The sequence below is a fragment of the Limulus polyphemus genome, unplaced genomic scaffold (genome assembly GCF_000517525.1).
Source record: "Limulus polyphemus unplaced genomic scaffold, Limulus_polyphemus-2.1.2 Scaffold4237, whole genome shotgun sequence".
Lineage (NCBI taxonomy): Eukaryota > Metazoa > Arthropoda > Merostomata > Xiphosura > Limulidae > Limulus > Limulus polyphemus.
Genome location: NW_013669847.1, coordinates 55,319 through 75,882, shown reverse-complemented (window position 1 = coordinate 75,882; position 20,564 = coordinate 55,319). Strand labels below are relative to the sequence as shown.

General features: G+C 33.8%; 1 protein-coding gene across 1 annotated transcript in view; it reads right to left on the bottom strand.

Annotated features, from left to right (window-relative positions):
- The window catches only part of LOC106470822 (calcium-activated chloride channel regulator 1-like), a 36,960-nt gene that overhangs the window by 14,273 nt on the left and 2,123 nt on the right, over window positions 1-20,564 (bottom strand). Inside the window, exons 2-7 of the mRNA XM_022399464.1 lie at window positions 16,808-17,096; window positions 12,061-12,185; window positions 7,757-7,921; window positions 3,607-3,734; window positions 2,828-2,927; window positions 401-625 (exon numbers count right to left, since the gene is read on the bottom strand). Coding sequence (XP_022255172.1) covers window positions 401-625; window positions 2,828-2,927; window positions 3,607-3,734; window positions 7,757-7,921; window positions 12,061-12,185; window positions 16,808-17,096 — 1,032 coding nt within the window. The remainder of the gene's footprint in view (window positions 1-400; window positions 626-2,827; window positions 2,928-3,606; window positions 3,735-7,756; window positions 7,922-12,060; window positions 12,186-16,807; window positions 17,097-20,564) is intronic.

Sequence of the window (20,564 nt, the reverse complement as noted above, 5' to 3'; positions counted from 1 at the left end):
CGAATAGTAGTATTAAGTCGTACCGTACCGGTTCGGTTGTCGTTCTACGAACTAACTATACTAAGAAGAATTATAACTAATATTATTAGTTGTCTCTACTTATATATATATATATATATATATATATATATATAGTTTTGTTTAACATTGTACGAATTCCATAAATTCATTATTACATTAATGCCACAACATTATGGTTTCGAAATTATTAACAATTATTTTTATGTTATAGTTAACCAAATCTTCCGATCATTAAATTATTATCAAAAATAGAAGGGTAAAAATTATTCTACACACAAGAGGATTTTATACATTGTTTAGATATTTTTACAAATTTTAAAATCTACATATATATTTTTTATTGGATGTAATGTTTTACAGCAAGTATTCATCACGGTACCTCAAGGGCTTTAAGAATACCACTTCCAATTGATGTAGATCCAGTGGCTGTTTTAGGCAAGCTGTCAATTGTCTTATTCCGGGTCGAAGAATCAATCTTTGTTAAAGGTAACAGTGTTGTAGCAGATCTACTAAATTGTACGATCCCAAGCTCTGTGCCATCTTGAATGATGTCTCTAATGAATCTCTTAGCACTGCTTCTCATCAATTTCATTCTTGATAAACCCTTACGAAAGAAGACATAAGAAAACAGTGAAAAGTTCTTATAAAAAAAACTTTTATTTATCCCAGGTAAATGGATCTAGACTTTGTTTGTTTGTAGTTAAGCACAAAGTTACACAATGGGCTATTTGTGCTCTTCCCACCACGAGTATCGAAATCCAGTTTCTAGCGTTATAAGTCCGCAGACTTACCGCTTTGCCACTAGGGGGTCTGGTACTATACTAGAAATCAATTAACTTGGCAACATTTTTACGCAACATTATTTTCAAGTTAAGTGACACTAAAGTTAAAAAGGTAAAAAATGGCTAATGGTAGCCAAAAATATTTCTAGGTAATTCATTTCTCAACGTACACCAATTCGTACTCTGTTCGTATATTTTATTTTTTTTCTATTATATTTTCTTGGTGATGAAAATAACTCCTTTTGATATATCTTTTGTTTGGTTTTTACCAGAAAACTGTCTACTTTTTGTTTGTTGTGGTGAAGTATTGAATCCCGAATTTAGGTACTGTGTTTTTTTTTTTTGGAATTTAAGCACAAAGCTACACAATGGGCTATCTATGCTCTGCCCACCACGGGTATCGAAACCCGTTTTCTAGCGTGGTAAGTCCGCAGACATACCGCTGTGCCACTGGGGGGGGGGGGCTAGGTATTGTGAAATTGTTGTCATTCATTGAAATTTATTAAACACATTATTTTTTTAAATTCTTTATTATCTTAAGTGTTTTAAATTTTATAGGTACGTCGTCAGAACTAAAGTTTCTAACAATACAGAGAAATATTTCCAGACTAAATGTTTTAGACCTGAATATTATAATTAGTAGAACAACAATCAATTATAAAATTAGTCAGGTTTACTTTTTATTATTGGAACACTACATTTTTAAATTTTGTATGAAAAACAGTAGTTTCAATGTTTTAAACCAGGAGTTTTAATATTAAATGCTTGTACCATGCGCTCTAAGCAATGAAATATAGAATAAAATATTAAAATTATCATAATACATGTGAATAAAAAGTACTGAAATGGCATTTCCAATGTCATTTATGTGTATCAGATTACAACAGAAAAAATAAACGTTTATTAAAATTAGGAAACACGAGTAAAATTAACGGTAGTTTATTAACAATACGCAATAAAATAAACTCTTTAAAGCTACATGTGTTAAAGTTTCAGTAACTTCGCACCAGACAAGGGTAATATCGAATAAATAACCTCCTTCAAACTTTGATCTTACAGGTTTCTTTAGCTTTCATCCCAAGGTGAAAATGGTTTGTAACACCCTCTGCTGTGGACTGCCTAATACATTATCTTTAAATCTTTCTCTCAAAATATGAATGACCTCTTTAATTTTGTCCCCTAGTGGGTCAGCAGTAGGATTACGGTCATACAACGCTAAAATCCAAGGTTAGATTCCCGCAATGGGCACCGTGCAGATAGCTCATTGTGTAGCTTTACGATATAAAACATAACAACAACCTCTTTTGTTTCTCTGGCAAAAACAACAACAATTCGTCTTGTCAATTAGGTTCTAAAATAATTGAACCAGCCTGTGTGGACTTTTGACAAGAAAAGAGAATTATTCAGAACTTTAGATACAACTGTGATATTCCATAGAGTAAAGAACTTTTGTACAAACGTTTGATTTTTTTAATATATTATTTTAAAACAAGTAGATTGTGTGCCGGCCGTTTATTGTTTGAATCTATCGCCAACAAGTCACAGACACCTACTGTAAAAGAATTCAAGCCTATATAATATACGTAAACGCTGACAGTTATAAGCCCTCAGACTTATCGCTCAACCATAGGAGGCGGTGATATTTGAACACCTCTGTGATGATATTGTATTGTATATCTTATTTAGTACCAACAACCTGTGATTTCTGTTATTAGTTCTGGGTTAGATTTATTCGAGTGGTCGAAACGTTGTAATAATAATTATATATAAACAAATAATCCACTCAAAAGGTGATCTCGACTTTTATTTAAGCCCACAGCCACAGTGGATTTAATTTCTTCACAGTAAGACCTAATATATGTTTTATCCGAATGAGAAAAAAATTGAATGATAAGTTTATTTTCGTTCTTCTGATCACTCGTAATTATTCACTAATCCTTCCTCATTTGTCTCTCCTTTTAATAGCAATGTCTGCTGTAGAAAATATAAAAAGAACAGGCGAATAAAGTGTTAGTTAAACTTACATTCATGCTGGATGATACATCTAATACAAGAACTACTCTCATTGTAGCACCTGCTTGAACAATGCGAAACGTTGGCTCTCCTGGTTGAACTGGAATAGGCCTATAAACAATTGGATGATATATGAGTAATATACTTTTTGTGCTCTGTTTTCAGATCAAGTTATATATTATACAGTAAGATACGGTATGAAGCTTCAGTTATCAGAAGTTAAACTACAAATAAAATCAGTCAAAATAATCCGTTTGTTAAAACATCTGAACTTCGCAGTATCAATAACTAAGTATCCAAAGTTTTAAGTTTGAAGAAAAATTATATAATATCTGCTGAAAATCTTAACTAAACATCGCTCGTCTATCAAATAATATAACTATATTTTACAACATACCTATATCGCCAGTGTATCAGACAATATAACACCCATATCAACATTTTACTTCTGATTAATAACAACAACCATATCAACATTTTACTTCTGATTAATAACAACAACCATATCAACATTTTACTTCTGATTAATAACAACACCCATATCAACATTTTACTTCTGATTAATAACAACACCCATATCAACATTTTACTTCTGATTAATAACACCCATATCAACATTTTACTTTCACACATATATATATATTAAAATATCTTAAAAGTACAGTGTTCTCCTGACGTGAGAAATTGTAATGTCAGCTTTTCAATTTAAAATACATACCAACACCCCCGTATTCAGTAATATATCACACTTACGTGTAAAAAGATTTAGTCATTTAAAATAGCATCTTGCCTGATGTTTTTAAGATCATTGTGTTCCTTCATAACGTCCCACGTGCTCTTTCTATTACACAGAAGGTTATGTCTGTTCGGTGCCCGGTAGTTATGCCTCCTGTTATTTAGGCCACAGAAAGTATCAGCCTAAACAAGGAAATTTCAAGGAAAAACAAACAAACATTAACACAATTTTCCATTTGTACAATTGATATTTGTCAAATATAATGTTTTAAATTTGAGAAATGTTTGCGACTTAGTAATATTAATTTTACATTTATGTAATTTTTACTTTAGGCTTAGGATGACAAGCTCAAAGACTTATATAACAAAGCAACGTCGTATTTGTACATATATATACTAAACAGCAAGATGTATTAGCTTGTAATAAAATGAATCATATGCTATAGTTTTGAGCTTCTCTGAGCAAGTGGTATGTACTGGTATCTGTAGCTTGTATTTGTACTTATATACTAAACAGCAAGATGTATTAGCTTGTAATAAAATGAATCATATGCTATAGTTTTGAGCTTCTCTGAGCAAGTGGTATGTACTAGTATCTGTAGCTTATATTTGTATTTGTACTTATATACTAAACAATAGGATGTATTAGCTTGTTATAATATGAATCATATGCTATAGTTTAAACGTCTCTGAACAAGTGGTACCTGTAGCTTGAGGTATGTCATACGTGTATAAACAAATCATAATTCACATATCCATCTAATCATATAAAACATATACATACAAACACATAGTTTAGGCCTTTTTATTTTTAATGTTTGTGTGACTTGTTATCTTATAACATTATAAATCCCGGTTCTTGAAGTCAGCGTTAAATCATATTTCATTTACTTCCTAAGGGTATTTCTAAGAGCGAATGCAAAGTAGAATATCTTATAATATGGCAATTACAACACATCTTCTATATGCAGTGTTAACGAGGCCTTTGGCCCAGTACCAGGGCTTATCAGGCCAGCTGTGATATATGGTAATTACAACACATCTATTATATGCAGTGTTAACGAGGCCTTTGGCCTAGTACCAGGGGTCATCAGGCCAGCTGTGATACAACAGACACAGTAGTGGTCAAGGATATATATATTAAAAAATCATGAACAACCACTGTTATAGTGTGAATCAGATTAAGCAAATGAATTGTGATCATTATCAACTTTTTATTTAGGTCATTTATAAATCAGAGTTTTAGGGTAAGAATTAATAACACATTATTATATTTTTATTTTACCATCGAGTTAGAGTTTTTTTTTTCTAGAGCTTATGATACGTGTGGTAAAAAATATTAATTGAAATATTTCAGTTTAAAAGAAGAACGCTTATTTATACGTTGACGATGTAATTATTTTTACTAGAGTAAAAACTGATAGTATTTCTGGTGGCTGAAAGGTGGAGCTTTAAATCAAGATAATAAATCCACATTCGAAACCGGGATGACATATTCGTCAGTTCTTTTCTGAAACTCTTAGTACTCCTGGTTGTTGCCTTTTTTCTGTTCTAGAACACAGCACACAACTTAGTCTTAACTTTAACACCATTATTTAAATATCACGACAGGAGATCAGATAATAATATCTTGATACTTTGGTATCTGGTTTCTTAGATAACAATGTGCAGCTGCTTAGGTTAGAAATGGTAAATAATATTTTGTACTTCGTTCATAAATGGTTCGTTACAGTTTCCAGCGGGATAAGACACTACAAGCATTTGAATAATTTCAAAAAAGAACATCCGCTATTATGGAATAGTGTGTATAAAATTGGAAACACTTTGCTCCATCGAAAGACATAAACTGGAATTCCTGTATTAATGTAATTGTGATCTTTAAAAGTCACATAGAGGATCAGGAAAAAGCTAAATTGAAAATTAGTATGGCATACATTTATATCAACAATAAAATAACCTACTGAGAAATAATGACTTTGATAACCAGGTGGCGCCAAAATAAGCTCATTAAAACTTGCGAGTCTACAATAGGTAACTAGTTTGGCCAACTATACATATATTTGTATGCATAGTTAGGAAAAAAAACAAAAATATTGTACACATGAATCTAGCTTCAGTCGCCAGGGTGCGTTGAAAGTACTAACATGTTGTAAGCTTAATTATGCCTAAAATGCAGACATGTTGGAAGCTTAATTAGTGCTTAAAATACAAACATGTTGGAATTTTAATCCGTGCATAAAAAACAAACAAACTTGAAAAATATAAATACAAAAGTAAAGCTAAAAGAAATAGCTTTTTTAGTTGTACATTTACAACTGGATAATTTTATATATTTATACTCAATAAGAGAAATTGATGATTTAAAATATAGAGCCCTCCCCCAGTGGCACAGCCGTATGTCTACAGACTTACAACGCTAGAATCCGGGTTTCACTACCCGTGGTGGGCAAAGCACAGATAACCCATTGTGTACCTTTGTGCTTAATTACAAACAAAGAATTAAAATATAGTTTTTTCCGTGTAAAGTTTTTTTACTTTCATTAAGTGTATGTGCAAATATATTTACAGGGCAGCCAAAAAAAATTACCCATTCTTTAAGATATACACCTTCTGTATATCGATTCTAAAAGTTTTATTTTTATTTCAAATAATATTAGAGGATGTCAAAAAATAAGCGTAAAACCAGTTACGAGTTAAAGCAACAGATCACAAATGTCTTCCATCGAATCAGAGCTGACAATTGTGGAACAGTATGTCAGGCATTCCGTCGTAGTTGTCACAATTGCTTGAATGCTGGTGGAGCAGTGTATGCACAGTTAATTTGTTGTATGAAATGATATTAAAGATGTTTTGCTGACTTGTAGGTTCATTTACTATAGTCATCTGAGCATTGGAAATGTGGGTACATTTTTTTGGGGGCCACCCTATATATATATATATGCGTGTGTGTATATACAACTTAGTAAACGTTCGTAATTATAAGACTACGAATAGGGTGTTAAAAACAACAACAACAAAAACTCACTTTGTCCACCAGCTGATGTCCAAACTCACATTGTCTAAAACGACCAACTTTAGGCCGACTTATTTGAGTTCTGGAAGCTTTTTTTTTTCATCCTAAAATACGTATCTAGGTATATATTTACTTTTCTACAAAACCAAGAACGGTTGTGACGTATATAATTATAATTCCCATCTAATCCATAAATATACAGTCTGGGCCAAAATCTTTGCATATTTTATAACAAATAAGATCATTATTATTAAGAGGGAATAAAAATACACTTAGCGCTGTCAAACTGAGAAATATTAAACATCTACATTCGTAATTTGTATAATAAGACAGGTTCTATGGACATCTTGAACGACTTATTAGAAAAACCAAAACAAATATATATAATGACAAAATATAACATCAAATTATTATAAATAGTGTCTGTAACCTTATATCAATTCATATCAAACATTCAGTACATAGCTGGTCCTCTTTGTACTCTAATAACCCCTGTAAGGCGACGTGGCATGCAGTCGATGAGGTTATTGATGTAACCCACCGTGATTTCATTCCTACTTATAGCTAGAAGGCGCTGAAACCCAGCTACAGTAACTGTTTTTGGGTGGTGGTTAGCCATTTTCCGATTTCGATACTCCTGGTGGGCAGAGCACAGATAGTCCATTGTGTAGCTTTGTGCTTAATTACATAACAAATAAACAAACGAACACGTTTGTTCGATCTTACGCTTCCTTCTCCATTACTACTCTGACATTTACTCAATACTTACTCCATGCATGTAGACAATAACATCAATATAGAACAGTATGCAAACATTTTGTCTTAGACTGTATATATAAGCTGAAGATATTAATATAAAGTTTGAATGGATATACTGAACTGAAAATTCACCCTTTTCTGCTCTCATTGGTAGTCTGTATTAAATTCATAATTAATTTATTTCTTATAAATGATTAGAAACCAAATATTCTAAAACTTGCGAAACTATATTTGTGGAATCACTGAAGCGTAACAATTACTTAGCTAATATGAAGTAAAAATTAATTTGTTTAAAATTTTTACCAAGTTTAAGAGGTCAGTATGAGTCCTCGCGCACCCACTGACCTATGTTTTCAAACATTTACAGTATTAAAATGAATATATATATTTATGGTTCAGAGGACATTACAGTTTATATCCAATGTGTATTTACCTGGTCCAGAAAGTCTGAGCACATAAGTGATGAATTCATGGGATGAGTCTCGTCCATTTCAAATGCACAACTGGGTGTAAATTTGTTGTTTTTATCTAATGTACAGGTTGAAGGTTGGATCGTCCATCCTTCGATGTCAGTTGTACAACTGGTGGGAACAAACGCCTGTAAAATAGCGTAAAATTTGGCAATTAAACTCGTGCTTAAATGTCTTTTTGTCTAAATAATAAAAAAAAAATCACAAACGGAAACGAGTACGAATAATAGAATAGGGATCTTATTTCTTCGTGTATTAACTATGATATGATATCAACTGTCTTGCCTAAGGAATGACAACCATTTATAGTAGAGAAGTAAATACAAATTTAAGATTGTTAATTCGTAAGTATAAACTTAATACTCGTTAAACTTTACTGTTTCAAACAAATCACAATGAATGTTTTTATTATGTATGTATTAAAAACATTTTGTATTTCTAAGATCTAAAGTCACCACGTGCTGATAGCTCGCTATGCTCAGTCTAGAAGTTTTATTATCTGCTGTAAAGTGAAATATTTTGCCGTGAGGGTAATAACAGTTTAAGTTATATTTTCCCTATTTGTTATTACACTGAGGTGTAAACGCGAAATTGTAGTGTAACCAATGGCTGATGTTGTTCTGTTTTGATGTGATGTTCATGTACGAAATCGTGTATTTTGTAGTGTTTTCTGTGCTTACTGACGATGCTGTTCACCATTAGGTTTTAGTTTTATTATCGGGATTACCACTTTACTCCGTTATGCTGGAAGATAGATTTTAAAAGATGACAAAGATGAAAGAAGGAAGAAAAACAATGATAAAAAGTATTTGTTTGTTTGTTTGTTTCAGAATACAGTGACAGTAAAATTATTTGTTTGTTTTAAAATACAGGAACAGTAAAAATTATTTGTTTGTTTGTTTCATAATACAGAGACAACAAGAACCATTTGTTTGTTTGTTTCAGAATACAGGGACAGCAAGAACCATTTGTTTGTTTGTTTCAGAATACAGGGGCAGCAAGAACAATTTGTTTGTTTGTTTCAGAATGCAGGGACAGCAAGAACCGTTTGTTTGTTTGTTTCAGAATACAGGGAGAGTAAGAATCATTTGTTTGTTTGTATCAGAATACAGGGACAGCAAGAACAAATTGTTTGTTTGTTTCAGAATGCAGGGAGAGTAAGAATCATTTGTTTGTTTGTTTCAGAATGCAGGGACAGCAAGAACAAATTGTTTGTTTGTTTCAGAATGCAGGGAGAGTAAGAATCATTTGTTTGTTTGTTTCAGAATGCAGGGACAGCAAGAATCATTTGTTTGTTTGTTTCAGAATACAGGGAGAGTAAGAACCATTTGTTTGTTTGTTTCAGAATACAGGGAGAGTAAGAATCATTTGTTTGTTTGTTTCAGAATACAGGGAGAGTAAGAATCATTTGTTTGTTTCAGAATACAGGGAGAGTAAGAACCATTTGTTTGTTTGTTTCAGAATACAGGGACAGTAAGATCCATTTGTTTGTTTGTTTCAGAATACAGAGAGAGTAAGAATTATTTGTTTGTTTGTTTCAGAATACAGGGACAGTAAGAACCATTTGTTTGTTTGTTTCAAAATACAGAGAGAGCAAGAATCATTTGTTTGTTTGTTTCAGAATACAGGGACAGTAAGAACCCATTCTAAAGCAAACAAACAAATACAGGGAGAGTAAGAATCATTTGTTTGTTTGTTTCAGAATACAGGGAGAGTAAGAACCATTTGTTTGTTTGTTTCAGAATACAGGGAGAGTAAGAATCATTTGTTTGTTTCAGAATACAGGGAGAGTAAGAACCATTTGTTTGTTTGTTTCAGAATACAGGGACAGTAAGAACCATTTGTTTGTTTGTTTCAGAATACAGAGAGAGTAAGAATTATTTGTTTGTTTGTTTCAGAATACAGGGACAGTAAGAACTATTTGTTTGTTTGCTTCAGAATACAGGGAGAGTAAGAATCATTTGTTTGTTTGTTTCGGATATACGAGAGATGCTACCGAATGGTTATCTTTGTTATTTTGACCTTTGTCATTAAGTAGATAATTAGGGTCATTAAAGTTGTATCCAGAGTTTTAAATAACTGTCTCTTTTTCGTCAAAGTCTACACAGGCTGGTTCAATTAGAACACAATTTGACAAAACGAATTATTCTTCCTGCTCTGTTATTACAATACAGTCTGTGATAATAGTCCTACATTCCTGATTCGTTATTTCTGTGGTATATTTCCATTTTTAAAACTGCTGCGTACTTGCTTCTTTTTCCAACATTAAAGTTGGATAGGATTGTTCTAAGGCTAGTTAATTAGAATGAGAAATGAGCTCCAATTAGTTTCTCGTATCCTTCTTACTGAAGCTCTGATTCGACTTCTCAGATGCTCTGTGGCCTTATTACTTTATCTCCCTTATTACCTCATGCGAGTGTTACTTTGAGGTTTCATGAGTCTCTGGCATGACTAACCCGAGGGCTGAACTGAAGTTACAGGGTGTCTTACTAAGCACTGAATACCTATTATTACTGTGTATTCAATAGCAAGAGATGTTGTTTATGCAACGTAATTGTTAAGAATATTGATTCCACATTATGCTATTGAACAAGTTGTTATTGAATATGTTTATACCATTTCTATCTGACTGTTCTCTCATTCTGTATCCACCATATTTTTGTAGTTAGAAACGGGAAATTTTAATAAAATACTCTTGAACTTAGTTGGATTTTATGGATTTTTTATGTATCAATCCTTAAATTATTCTACATAAGTTAGACCATTTTCAACTTTCAGGGAAAATAAAAGTGCTTGAGTTGGCATGAGATGGCATCCAAAATGATATCCAATGGTAATCCATCCAAACTTATTATCAGACTCAGGGATGACATCAGTCCCGTAATCGTTACAGGAATCAACCTACCTACAAAAATTGTGTTGTTTCCCATACTCATAATCTGGGCTAGCCTCCATAGGCTCTACTTGACTTGAAACTGTTCAGATGATGTTACTTTGTAGGCATGCAACTCACAATCTAGATAAAGTCAACAATGAACCACAAAGATAGTTTAAGCCATGGAGGTTATAATGTGGGTTATTGTTTTAGTAAAAGGTAGTTGAAGCTCGGCCTTGACACATGTAAACTTCTTATCATTTGGATTTAGTAACTGTTAGCAGGTCACTTGACTATCTTGGATGAATCAAACGTTTGGTTCTAGAATGAGAAAGTTAGCTAATTGAAGAGATTATAGAGCCGTACATAACATCAGAAAGACACCATTGGCTCACACCTTTCCTCCTTCATGTCTAATCTGGTTTGACCTAAAGTGGCTAACCATCAACTAACTTTCTAGAGATGAGCACCAGAGTAAAATGCTATTAAGTGAATCTTTTAAATGGGTTTTCCTTGGCCTTGCTTGAGAAGGAAGTTTAATTTCCTGCTCGGAATTAGGCAATAGAATATATTTGTTGATGAGTAGTTGAGGGACAGCAATTGTCTCGCATCTTAGCGGCCTAGATCTAACTTATCTTTATAAAAGACTAGGACCATAATTGTTGCATGAAACATGTAAAATGTTGATTTAAAGTTTAATGAATATTTTTACCTCACAAAAGAAAGACAATAAATACATTCTAAAAATATTTAAGCGTTTATTGTTGCTTAGGCATAAACCATTAGTACTTTACTGTTTTCTCCTTTGTTTTTATGTTTTACTACTTGACGTTATCAATTTGTTTGAAATTAAACAAAGTTAAGCCTAAGAAAAACTTAAAATATACAAAGAAAACACACACATAGCATATGTAAGAAGAATTAAGACTAAATATTGTGCAGCTTGCCTAAAAATCTTATAAAATTGTTTAATCTTCCACTTTCAGAATCGTTGCTAAACTTACAATCAAATAAGCTGAAGGCTGTTGCTAACATTAGCTACTCTATTGTCTTTACTTGCTTCAAGGTTTTCATTGTAATTTTATCTACTTTTATAAAGATTATTTTCTGAAAATAAAGTCCCGTACAATATTTTTTCCCGGAAAAACTGAGATACAAGGTGAAATGTCTAACTACGCAGGTTTAATGGAAATGTAATAGTATAAGATATGTTTTCATTATCGTAGTAAAATATTTTAAGTAACGTAATCATAATTTGTTTTCTATTTGATAAAGCGTAAGTCAAGGACAAAACAAAAGTCATTTAAAAACACTAGTAGGTATGACAGTGTATTAAACTGGACGGAGATCCAAATGTTATATGCGTGAGGAAATCTAATATTATATACTCACATACTCCTTCATCTTTAAGAATACAGGGTCTTTATACAGCTTTGGAAATCTTTCATCCCACGGCTCACTACCTTCTTCAAATACACCAAATCTGTATTTTGCCCACTGCTGGACCATCTTTTTTTCTAATGAGAAACAAAAACATTAATTTCTACAGAGTGTTCACAGCGACAATATATCTTTCAATTCACTTTCACCTAATAGTCCATACTGTTGATAACTTCCTGTTTTTCAAAAGGTCCTTTCCACTGCAGGGTGAGTTTGTTGTTGTCTGTGGGCAGCAGAACTAAGACCTTCTGTCCGACCTTGAAACGTCGAACCTTGGTCTTCTTGCCATAGAAGTGCTTCTGACTGCCTTGAGCTGCATACAAGCTCTCTCGAGCGAGTTGACAGATTTACTTCCGTCGGTTTCTGGGGTCTAGTATGCTGGTATGGGCACATCACTTCTAACTCTTCTTCTCCTTTCCATAGCTTTTTGAATATCTTCATTGGACTTTGTACAGTAACTCGAAGAGTGAAAATCCTGTACTTGCTTTTGGGTATTCTCGATAAACAAATATTACTGCCTGCAAGTACATGTGCTAGTCACGTGGTCTCTCTTTGCACATCTTCCTCAGCCTGCTCTTTGAGACTCCATTGACTCTCTCGTAAGGTCCATTACATCTAGGGTTGTACGAGGTGGTAAAGAGCTGCCCAGTGTTGCTGAGTGTGTACACCTCCTGCATCAGTTCTGAAGTAAACAAGGTCCCTCTGTCACTCAGGACTTCTTTCAGAAAGTCTACTCTGTATAACATTTCCGGGAAGGCTTCTGCTACTCTCGCTCTATCTTCGGCAGTACTATGGCTTCTGAATAACATGTTGCACAGTCAACTACTGTCAGCACATACTGATTGACCTTGTCAGAAACAGGCGCTAGTGGTCCAATCAAGTTCACAGCTACTCTGCTGAATGGCTCTTCTATGAAAAGCCCCTCACCCAGTGGCACCTTGACTACCTTCTCTCTAGGTGTTGTTCTTTGGCAAATGTCACGTGACCTGCAGAATCTGGTATAATTTGTGAAGACCCAGAGCCAATGGAATTTGTTGGTGATTCTGTCTGCCATTTTTGTTACCCCTAGGCGTCTTCCTACAATCGACTCGTGAGCCAATTTCAATGCTTGAGTCTGGTATTCTGTTGGTACTACAATCTACTTAAATTTCCTAGTCGAATTGCCTTGATAGATCAAGTACAGCACTCTTTCCTGGTTCTTTAATCTGTAAGTCTCTTCCCCATTTTTATTTTGATCAACTTTGTACTGTGTACTGTCTCAAAGTTTCCGCACTGAAGGGTCTTTCTTCTGTGTTTCTTTCAGTTTCTTTTGACCTAAATTCGGGATGTTACTTTTCGAGACTTGCAGAGGCTTGATGTTTTGCTTCACTTTTTTCTTGACCTTTTATGGTGATTGCAAATGCCTCATCAGTCTACTTTCAACTGGTTCCTCCAAACTTCTACCTGGTCATCAGATATTTGACTGGTTCTCACTGCCTCACTGCTGTACCCAGTGTCTTGTAGGATTTTCGCGTTCTTGCCCAAACATAAACTTCATTTTGTGATATGTTGTAGTTTGTTGGCACTTCTCGATGTTTGACATATGACCCAATCACAACTGGCACTGGTGACCTGTTTTCTAACTTGAGCTGACCATCAATCAAGCACTTGTGGTGAATCTGCCGAGTTGTCTTTATTCTGTTTCTTCTGGCAGCAGCATCCATGATGATCAGTAGGGGATCTTGAATTTTGGAAAAGGGTGTGGTCGCCTGGATGGGTGCCACATAATTTCAGCATACATCATTTATATCGGTGCAGCCAGATGATAAGTCAAACTTAAATATAATACTATAAATTATTGGCCTATAGCAGGAAAAGGCAGGAAATAAAATCATTTATTGCAATTTTTTTATTGTTAACAGAGGAGCACTTTAGAGCATAAGGGTGCAAAATCATGAAAAAAGGTTGGCCACCCCACCCATTCCCTCCAGAATCTACTAGTAATGGTGATAGTTACTCTTTTCTTGTTTCTTGTACTAGTACCATCTCTGTTGGTAACTCTAGCTGCTTTATGTTGAAATTTCTTTCGTTGTTTGTTGGTGACAGCCTTGTACCCTCTTGCAATGTGCCCCATTTTATAACAAGGATAGCATCTCTTCTCACTTTTGCCTGTTGCCATCTTCTCACATTTCATGGCATCCTGCTTCTGGTCAGCCAACCCTGGTTTCAACTTTGGCTAGTTATTTTTGTACGTGGCAGTTATACTCCCACCATTGGGTTCTATATACTGTTCTGCCAGCTTGATCATCTTGTCCACGGTTTTTGGTGTTCTCTCTTTTAGGAACGGTGACATGTCAGTGGAGCACGTGATCATGAACTGTTCACGTATTAGTAAATCTACCAGCCTTTTGAAAAAACCTCTTCACACTCGACCACGCCAGTTTATCTGTTAAAGTATTGCTGTAGACATACCAAACATTTAAATATAGTTTCTCCAGTGTAAGACTTAACTTCTCTGAACTTCCAACAAAAACCTTCATAGCATTTCAGCAAGACCACTTTTAACTTATCATAATCCATGGTATCTTCCATGGGTTGAGAAGGTCTGCCCAGTCACCATTGTCTTAGTTCTGACTTTGGAGAAATCTTTCACACCTTTCCAGGAAAGCAACTATGTTGTCTTTCTGTTCATCAAATTTCAGCAGCTTGGGTCTGCTTTTCCTGACCTCATTGCTATTCTTGCGTACTCTATTTTTCTGTGGGATGAACTTGGTGATCTAAATTTGTGCTCTTACTCTCTCTCTATTTCCAGTCTCTCCTCTCCTTTTCTTATTTTTCAATTTGTGCTCTTATTCTTTTTTCGTATCTTTTGTGTTGATACTCTTCTCTCACTAGGTGTTGTTGTTATTTACCGAATTCTCGTAGATCGCCTTTTTTTGAGCCTAACTCGTTCACCCCTCTCTATCCTTTTATAAAGTAAGTTGACATGATTATATTATATGGTTGTGACCTCTACAATATATTCGCCATCACAATAGCTGTGTGTATATAAGTCTATTTGCTGGTTGTTTACTCCTATTTCTACTGTCATTTATTTGTATAAATTTTGGCTGGCTCACCACTGTCAAGTTTTATATATGTATGTATGGGCTAAATTCTTTACAGTAGATGCCTCTGACTTGTTGGCGATAAATTTCAGCAATAAACAAACAGCACACAGTCCACTTGTTTTACAATAATATATATTGAAACAAGTCAAATATGTCTATCTATCTATCTATATATATATATATAATTTTTTCATTACACTGTTGGTAACCATAGTTATATCCAGAGCTTTAAGTATTTGTATCTTTTTCGTCAAAGTCCATAAAAACTGGTTCAATTACTTTAGAACATCATAGTCAAGACAAATTATTCTTCTGTACTCTGTTATTGCACTAAAATCTGTGATAATTTCAATTTAGAAATCGCCCCTATAACTCTTTATGGCTAAATGCACAATAAAGTAATTTAGATCTATCTAGCTATAGCTATCTTTATATACATTTTGGAAGCATATTTATAATCCGACTGAGACCTAGAACGTTCCACACACTACTAGTTATTATGATGCAATAACACTCAATTAAAACAACGAAAAAACTCAGAACAATAATACAACAATCGCCAATTCACAACAACTGAACAACACAACGTATAATTCGTAAACAAGTACATTATCATATTTGCGATAAATTATCGCTTCTAAAAATAACTATATTTAACATTCTCGTTAAAGGTAAAGTAGCTAAATCATAACACTTGCACTGAACTTAAATTAAAACATTTTTGTGTATCTAACACCGTGCTTATAAAATAACTACTCAAGATTGTCTGCTCTAGTCGTCCCCAATTTGAAGTGATAGACATGAGGGAAGGGGTATAGTCAATAGACCCACCTCCATACTTTTGAATACTCTTTTCTGACTGAATAGTGGGATTTGACTGGCACGCTTATAACGCATCCACTGTCATAAACTGCGCAACCCGTTTTTTTTTTTAATCTTTATAACAGAAACAAGACGTGAATGATGGATCCACTTGCTGTTCAAAATCTGAGAACCAAAGGTGAACAAGAAAGGAACTTAAATTACAATATGAAGCTAATTTTATATTAGCATATCATTGAAATTTATTAGATTGCATTTACGTAATCTTAGAGGAACAAATCTAAGAACACAAATATCGTTAACTTTAGATGAGACCTGGCCATCAGAGTTTGTGGCACTACACTTTAAATTTCTCGGACTTTCCCGAATTTTACCAAATATATTTAACATTTTGTATTGAAGAATACTTAATGATTTAACGTACATTTGAAACATCCAATATAACATTACTTTGTTTGGTTTCTCACTCAAGCAACATTTTATCTTATACATACATTGAGTCAACTAGCCAGATCAAGCATTTCAATCTTGCAGTTCAAGCATTTATAGCCACTCACCAGAAAGAAAATATCTAATTAGCATCGTCCGTCGCCTGAATCGAGCACTCTTTCTTGAATAGCGTTATTGATTGTCACTCTTATAATCTATTCACAACCTTAAAGTGTGAAGCGTGTTTGGTAGTACCATAGTCTCGAACCCGAGACCCTTGGAGCTTCAGTTCGATAAGCTAACCACTAGGCCTATAACAAGACTAAAACAATAACCAAAAAGTTACATGTACGAATTACCTGGTTTTCCATTAAAGCTCCCCTTGTTGAGGATGAAGTCTGGGGTGATATGAATATACCTCCCCTGTTTTCCACAGCCACCACTATACAAGGTGTAGGGTGTATCTCCATACACTGGGTTCTGTCCATCCACACGTATGTTAGCAGAGTTAAACCAATTGCCCATGATCCTGTCATACCCAGCCGATTCCCAGCTTTTGATTGGTGGTACAACGATGAGCACTTCTTGGATGTACAGTCGCTGTCCGGTAGCTTGGAACATGAAATTGGACGTTGCAATCAGCAGATCCTGGACAGAAAGTGAAGAAGTAGACTGACATATGTTTTTCGATGTTATGTAATGTTTCTGCTGTTGTTATAATGTTAAATTACATATTAAATCTTTCGAGAGAAAGCGGCGCAGAGAACAAAACAAATGTCCAAGAAATTATATATATGTTCTATTTTACTGGTAAAACACTAATAGAGAGTGTCGTTGGTAATTTAGTTCAGATAAGTTTAACTATTTGAATCCACTTATAAATACAGCATAAAAATTCGCAAAAAAAGAAAGAAAGTTAACACATATTTCACACGAACTCGTCTTAAATTAAATAAAGTTAACATATATTTCACTCGAACTCGTCTTAAATTAAAGAAAGTTAACACATATTTCACTCGAACTCGTCTTAAATTAAAGAAAGTTAACACACATTTCACTCGAACGCGTCTTAAATTAAAGAAAGTTAACACACATTTCACTCGAACTCGTCTTAAATTAAAGAAAGTTAACACACATTTCACTCGAACTCGTCTTAAATTAAAAAAAGTTAACACATATTTCACACGAACTCGTCTTAAATTAAAGAAAGTTAACACATATTTCACTCGAACTCGTCTTAAATTAAAGAAAGTTAACACACATTTCACTCGAACTCGTCTTAAATTAAAAAAAGTTAACACATATTTCTCACGAACCCTCTTAAATTCGTGATTTTTTAAAATACTTGAACAACAGAGAATAACAAATCATCTACTAACGTCTCTAAAGTGGTAAACATGGTAACGTTACCTTCAATATGTTATCGTAAAGATACAAAACAAAACAGAAACAAATGTATCCTCAGGTTGTACTGATCATGTAAATTAATATTACTGTTCATCCCTGGTATTGGAAGATGTTTTCAATGTTTGAATCATGATCAAATAATATGTATTGAAGAGTATTACTATTGTAATAGTTCATGCACTGTTTAATTAAACGACGTTAAGTTAAAGAATAATAACAACGTCAACATCATGTTTGTTACAGAAAATAGATAGTGGTACAGCATATAATAATCAGTAAACACAAATCTTAATGAAATAAAATGATCTTCTTCTGTAATTGTAGAATCTAATAATATTATAGAATTAGCCGATTGATGAGATATAATATTTGAAAGACAAAGGACGGTGTAACATTATTAGTGTTAAGAAAGTTGTGGTTTATTGTAAAATCATTACATTTATTGGTAATATTAATAAACACATCTATAAAATAAAAGACTGGTGATAGACCTTACGATATGACGTTACTTATCTAACATAGAATGTCCTAGTTGTTTTGTTATGTTAGGGTGGAAGGTATTAATTTTGTTTTTATTGTTCTTAACAATTTATATTAAAAAAAACGGAGAACAGATTGGTAAATAAAATATTGAAATTACATTGAAACATCTTTTAAATAGCCGATCTTTCTTTTCTTTACAAATACGGAACACGCTTTATTTGTTGGATACAATATCCGGCAAACGAGAAAAAGCATTAAGATAATCTTTCAACAATAATGTATTAATAGAACTTACGAATTATACAGATTTTGTGGTAATCGAGTTACCTCTTGCAGAGAAACCTTCATTTGAAAATGAGTTTTGTTCCATCTATTGTGTCAAGATTTTCTTGAAATTTTCATTGCCTTTTGCAGAGGAAGTTACCTATAGGAGACCTGTTTTCAGCTCTAATTTAGGCAATATATGCTGGATTTGTTTGTTTTAGAACAAAGCCACACTGGGCTATCTGCTGTGTCCACTATGGGAAACTTAACCACAGATTTTAGTACTGTAAGTCTATGGACTTATCGCTGTCCCACCGAGGGACTATATACTAGAAGGATGTCAGAAAGTCATGACTCAGTTGCAAGTGCAACGTTGGAAGTTGTGATGTTGGAAGATGTGGTGCTTGAGGGTGTGGTGCTTGAAGGTGTGGTGTTTGAAGGTGTGATGTTTGAAGGTATGATGTTTGAAGGTGTGATGTTTGAAGTTGTGATGTTTGAAGGTGTGATGTTTGAAGTTGTGATGTTTAATGGTGTGATATTTGAAGGTGTGGTGTATGAAGGTGTGATGTTGGAAGATGTGATGTTTGAAAGTGTGACGTTTAATGGTGTGATCTTTGAGGTGTGATGTTGGAAGATGTGGTGCTTGAGGGTGTGGTGTTTGAAGGTGCGGTGTTTGAAGGTATGATGTTTGAAGGTGTGATGTTTAATGGTGTGATGTTTGAAGGTGTGGTGTATGAAGGTGTGATGTTGGAAGATGTGATGTTTGAAAGTGTGACGTTTAATGGTGTGATCTTTGAGGTGTGATGTTTGAAGGTGTGGGGTTTGAAGGTGTAATGTTTAATGGTGTGATGTTGGAAGGTGTGGTGTTTGAAGGTGTGATGTTTGAAGGTATGATGTTTGAAGGTGTGATGTTTAATGGTGTGATGTTGAAAGGAATGATGTTTGAAGGTGTGATATTGGGGCGTATGATGTTTAAAGGTGTGATGTTGGAAGGTGTAATGTTTGTACTGAACACTAATGTTGTGATTGCAGTTTTGATGAAGTTCATGTTGAAGCTAAAGTGATCAGAAAGGGAGGTCAACCAGAACCCTGAGAAGCCAATGAAAACAGGTCATTAAAAGTTACTTTTTTCTTGTCATTATAACCGCCTTCATTGCCTTAGATCGTTCAGTGAATGACAAGTTTATATATGATTGATCAGGCATCAACCAATGAAAGTCATAAGAATTCATTAAAACATTTATTGCTGTTTTTGCAAAGAGCACGGTGTGACCTGAATGCCAGGCACGTGATGAAAATCATTCTTACACTATAAATAAAGGTCCAAATGAAATGGACCCGAACAAAAGTAGTCTAACACTGGAAAGACGAAAATAATTACGGGAGTTTTAGTGGTTTTTCCAAGCAAGAGATAAAACATTAAAGTTATTCAAAGTTTGACTGAGGAATGCATCGAGCAGATTTCCTTTTTTTATTTAAAGTTGTCATAAAAATTGTAATTTTTTCTGATCGATTTTAGGGTTGAGTGATTATAATACCACGATCCTGTATGATAGACTCACGATTTTAGGATTGAGTGATTATAATAACACGATTCTGTATGATCGACTCACGATTTTAGGGTTGAGTAATTATGATAACACGATCCTATATGATCGACTCACGATTTTAGGGTTGAGTAATTATAATAACACGATCCCGTATGATCGACTCACGATTTTAGGGTTGAGTAATTATAATAACACGATCCTGTATGATCGACTCACAATTTTAGGGTTGAGTAATTATAATAACACGATCCTGTATTACAATAATAATTTACGTATAAATGTAAGACTCGTATTATTTTTAATCTTTTAAGTAGCCAACATAGAACGATCTTACTTAACAACAATATTTAATATAAAAATGAGTAACACGCATTATTTTATCGTGTTTTAAGTAGTTAATACAGAACGATTA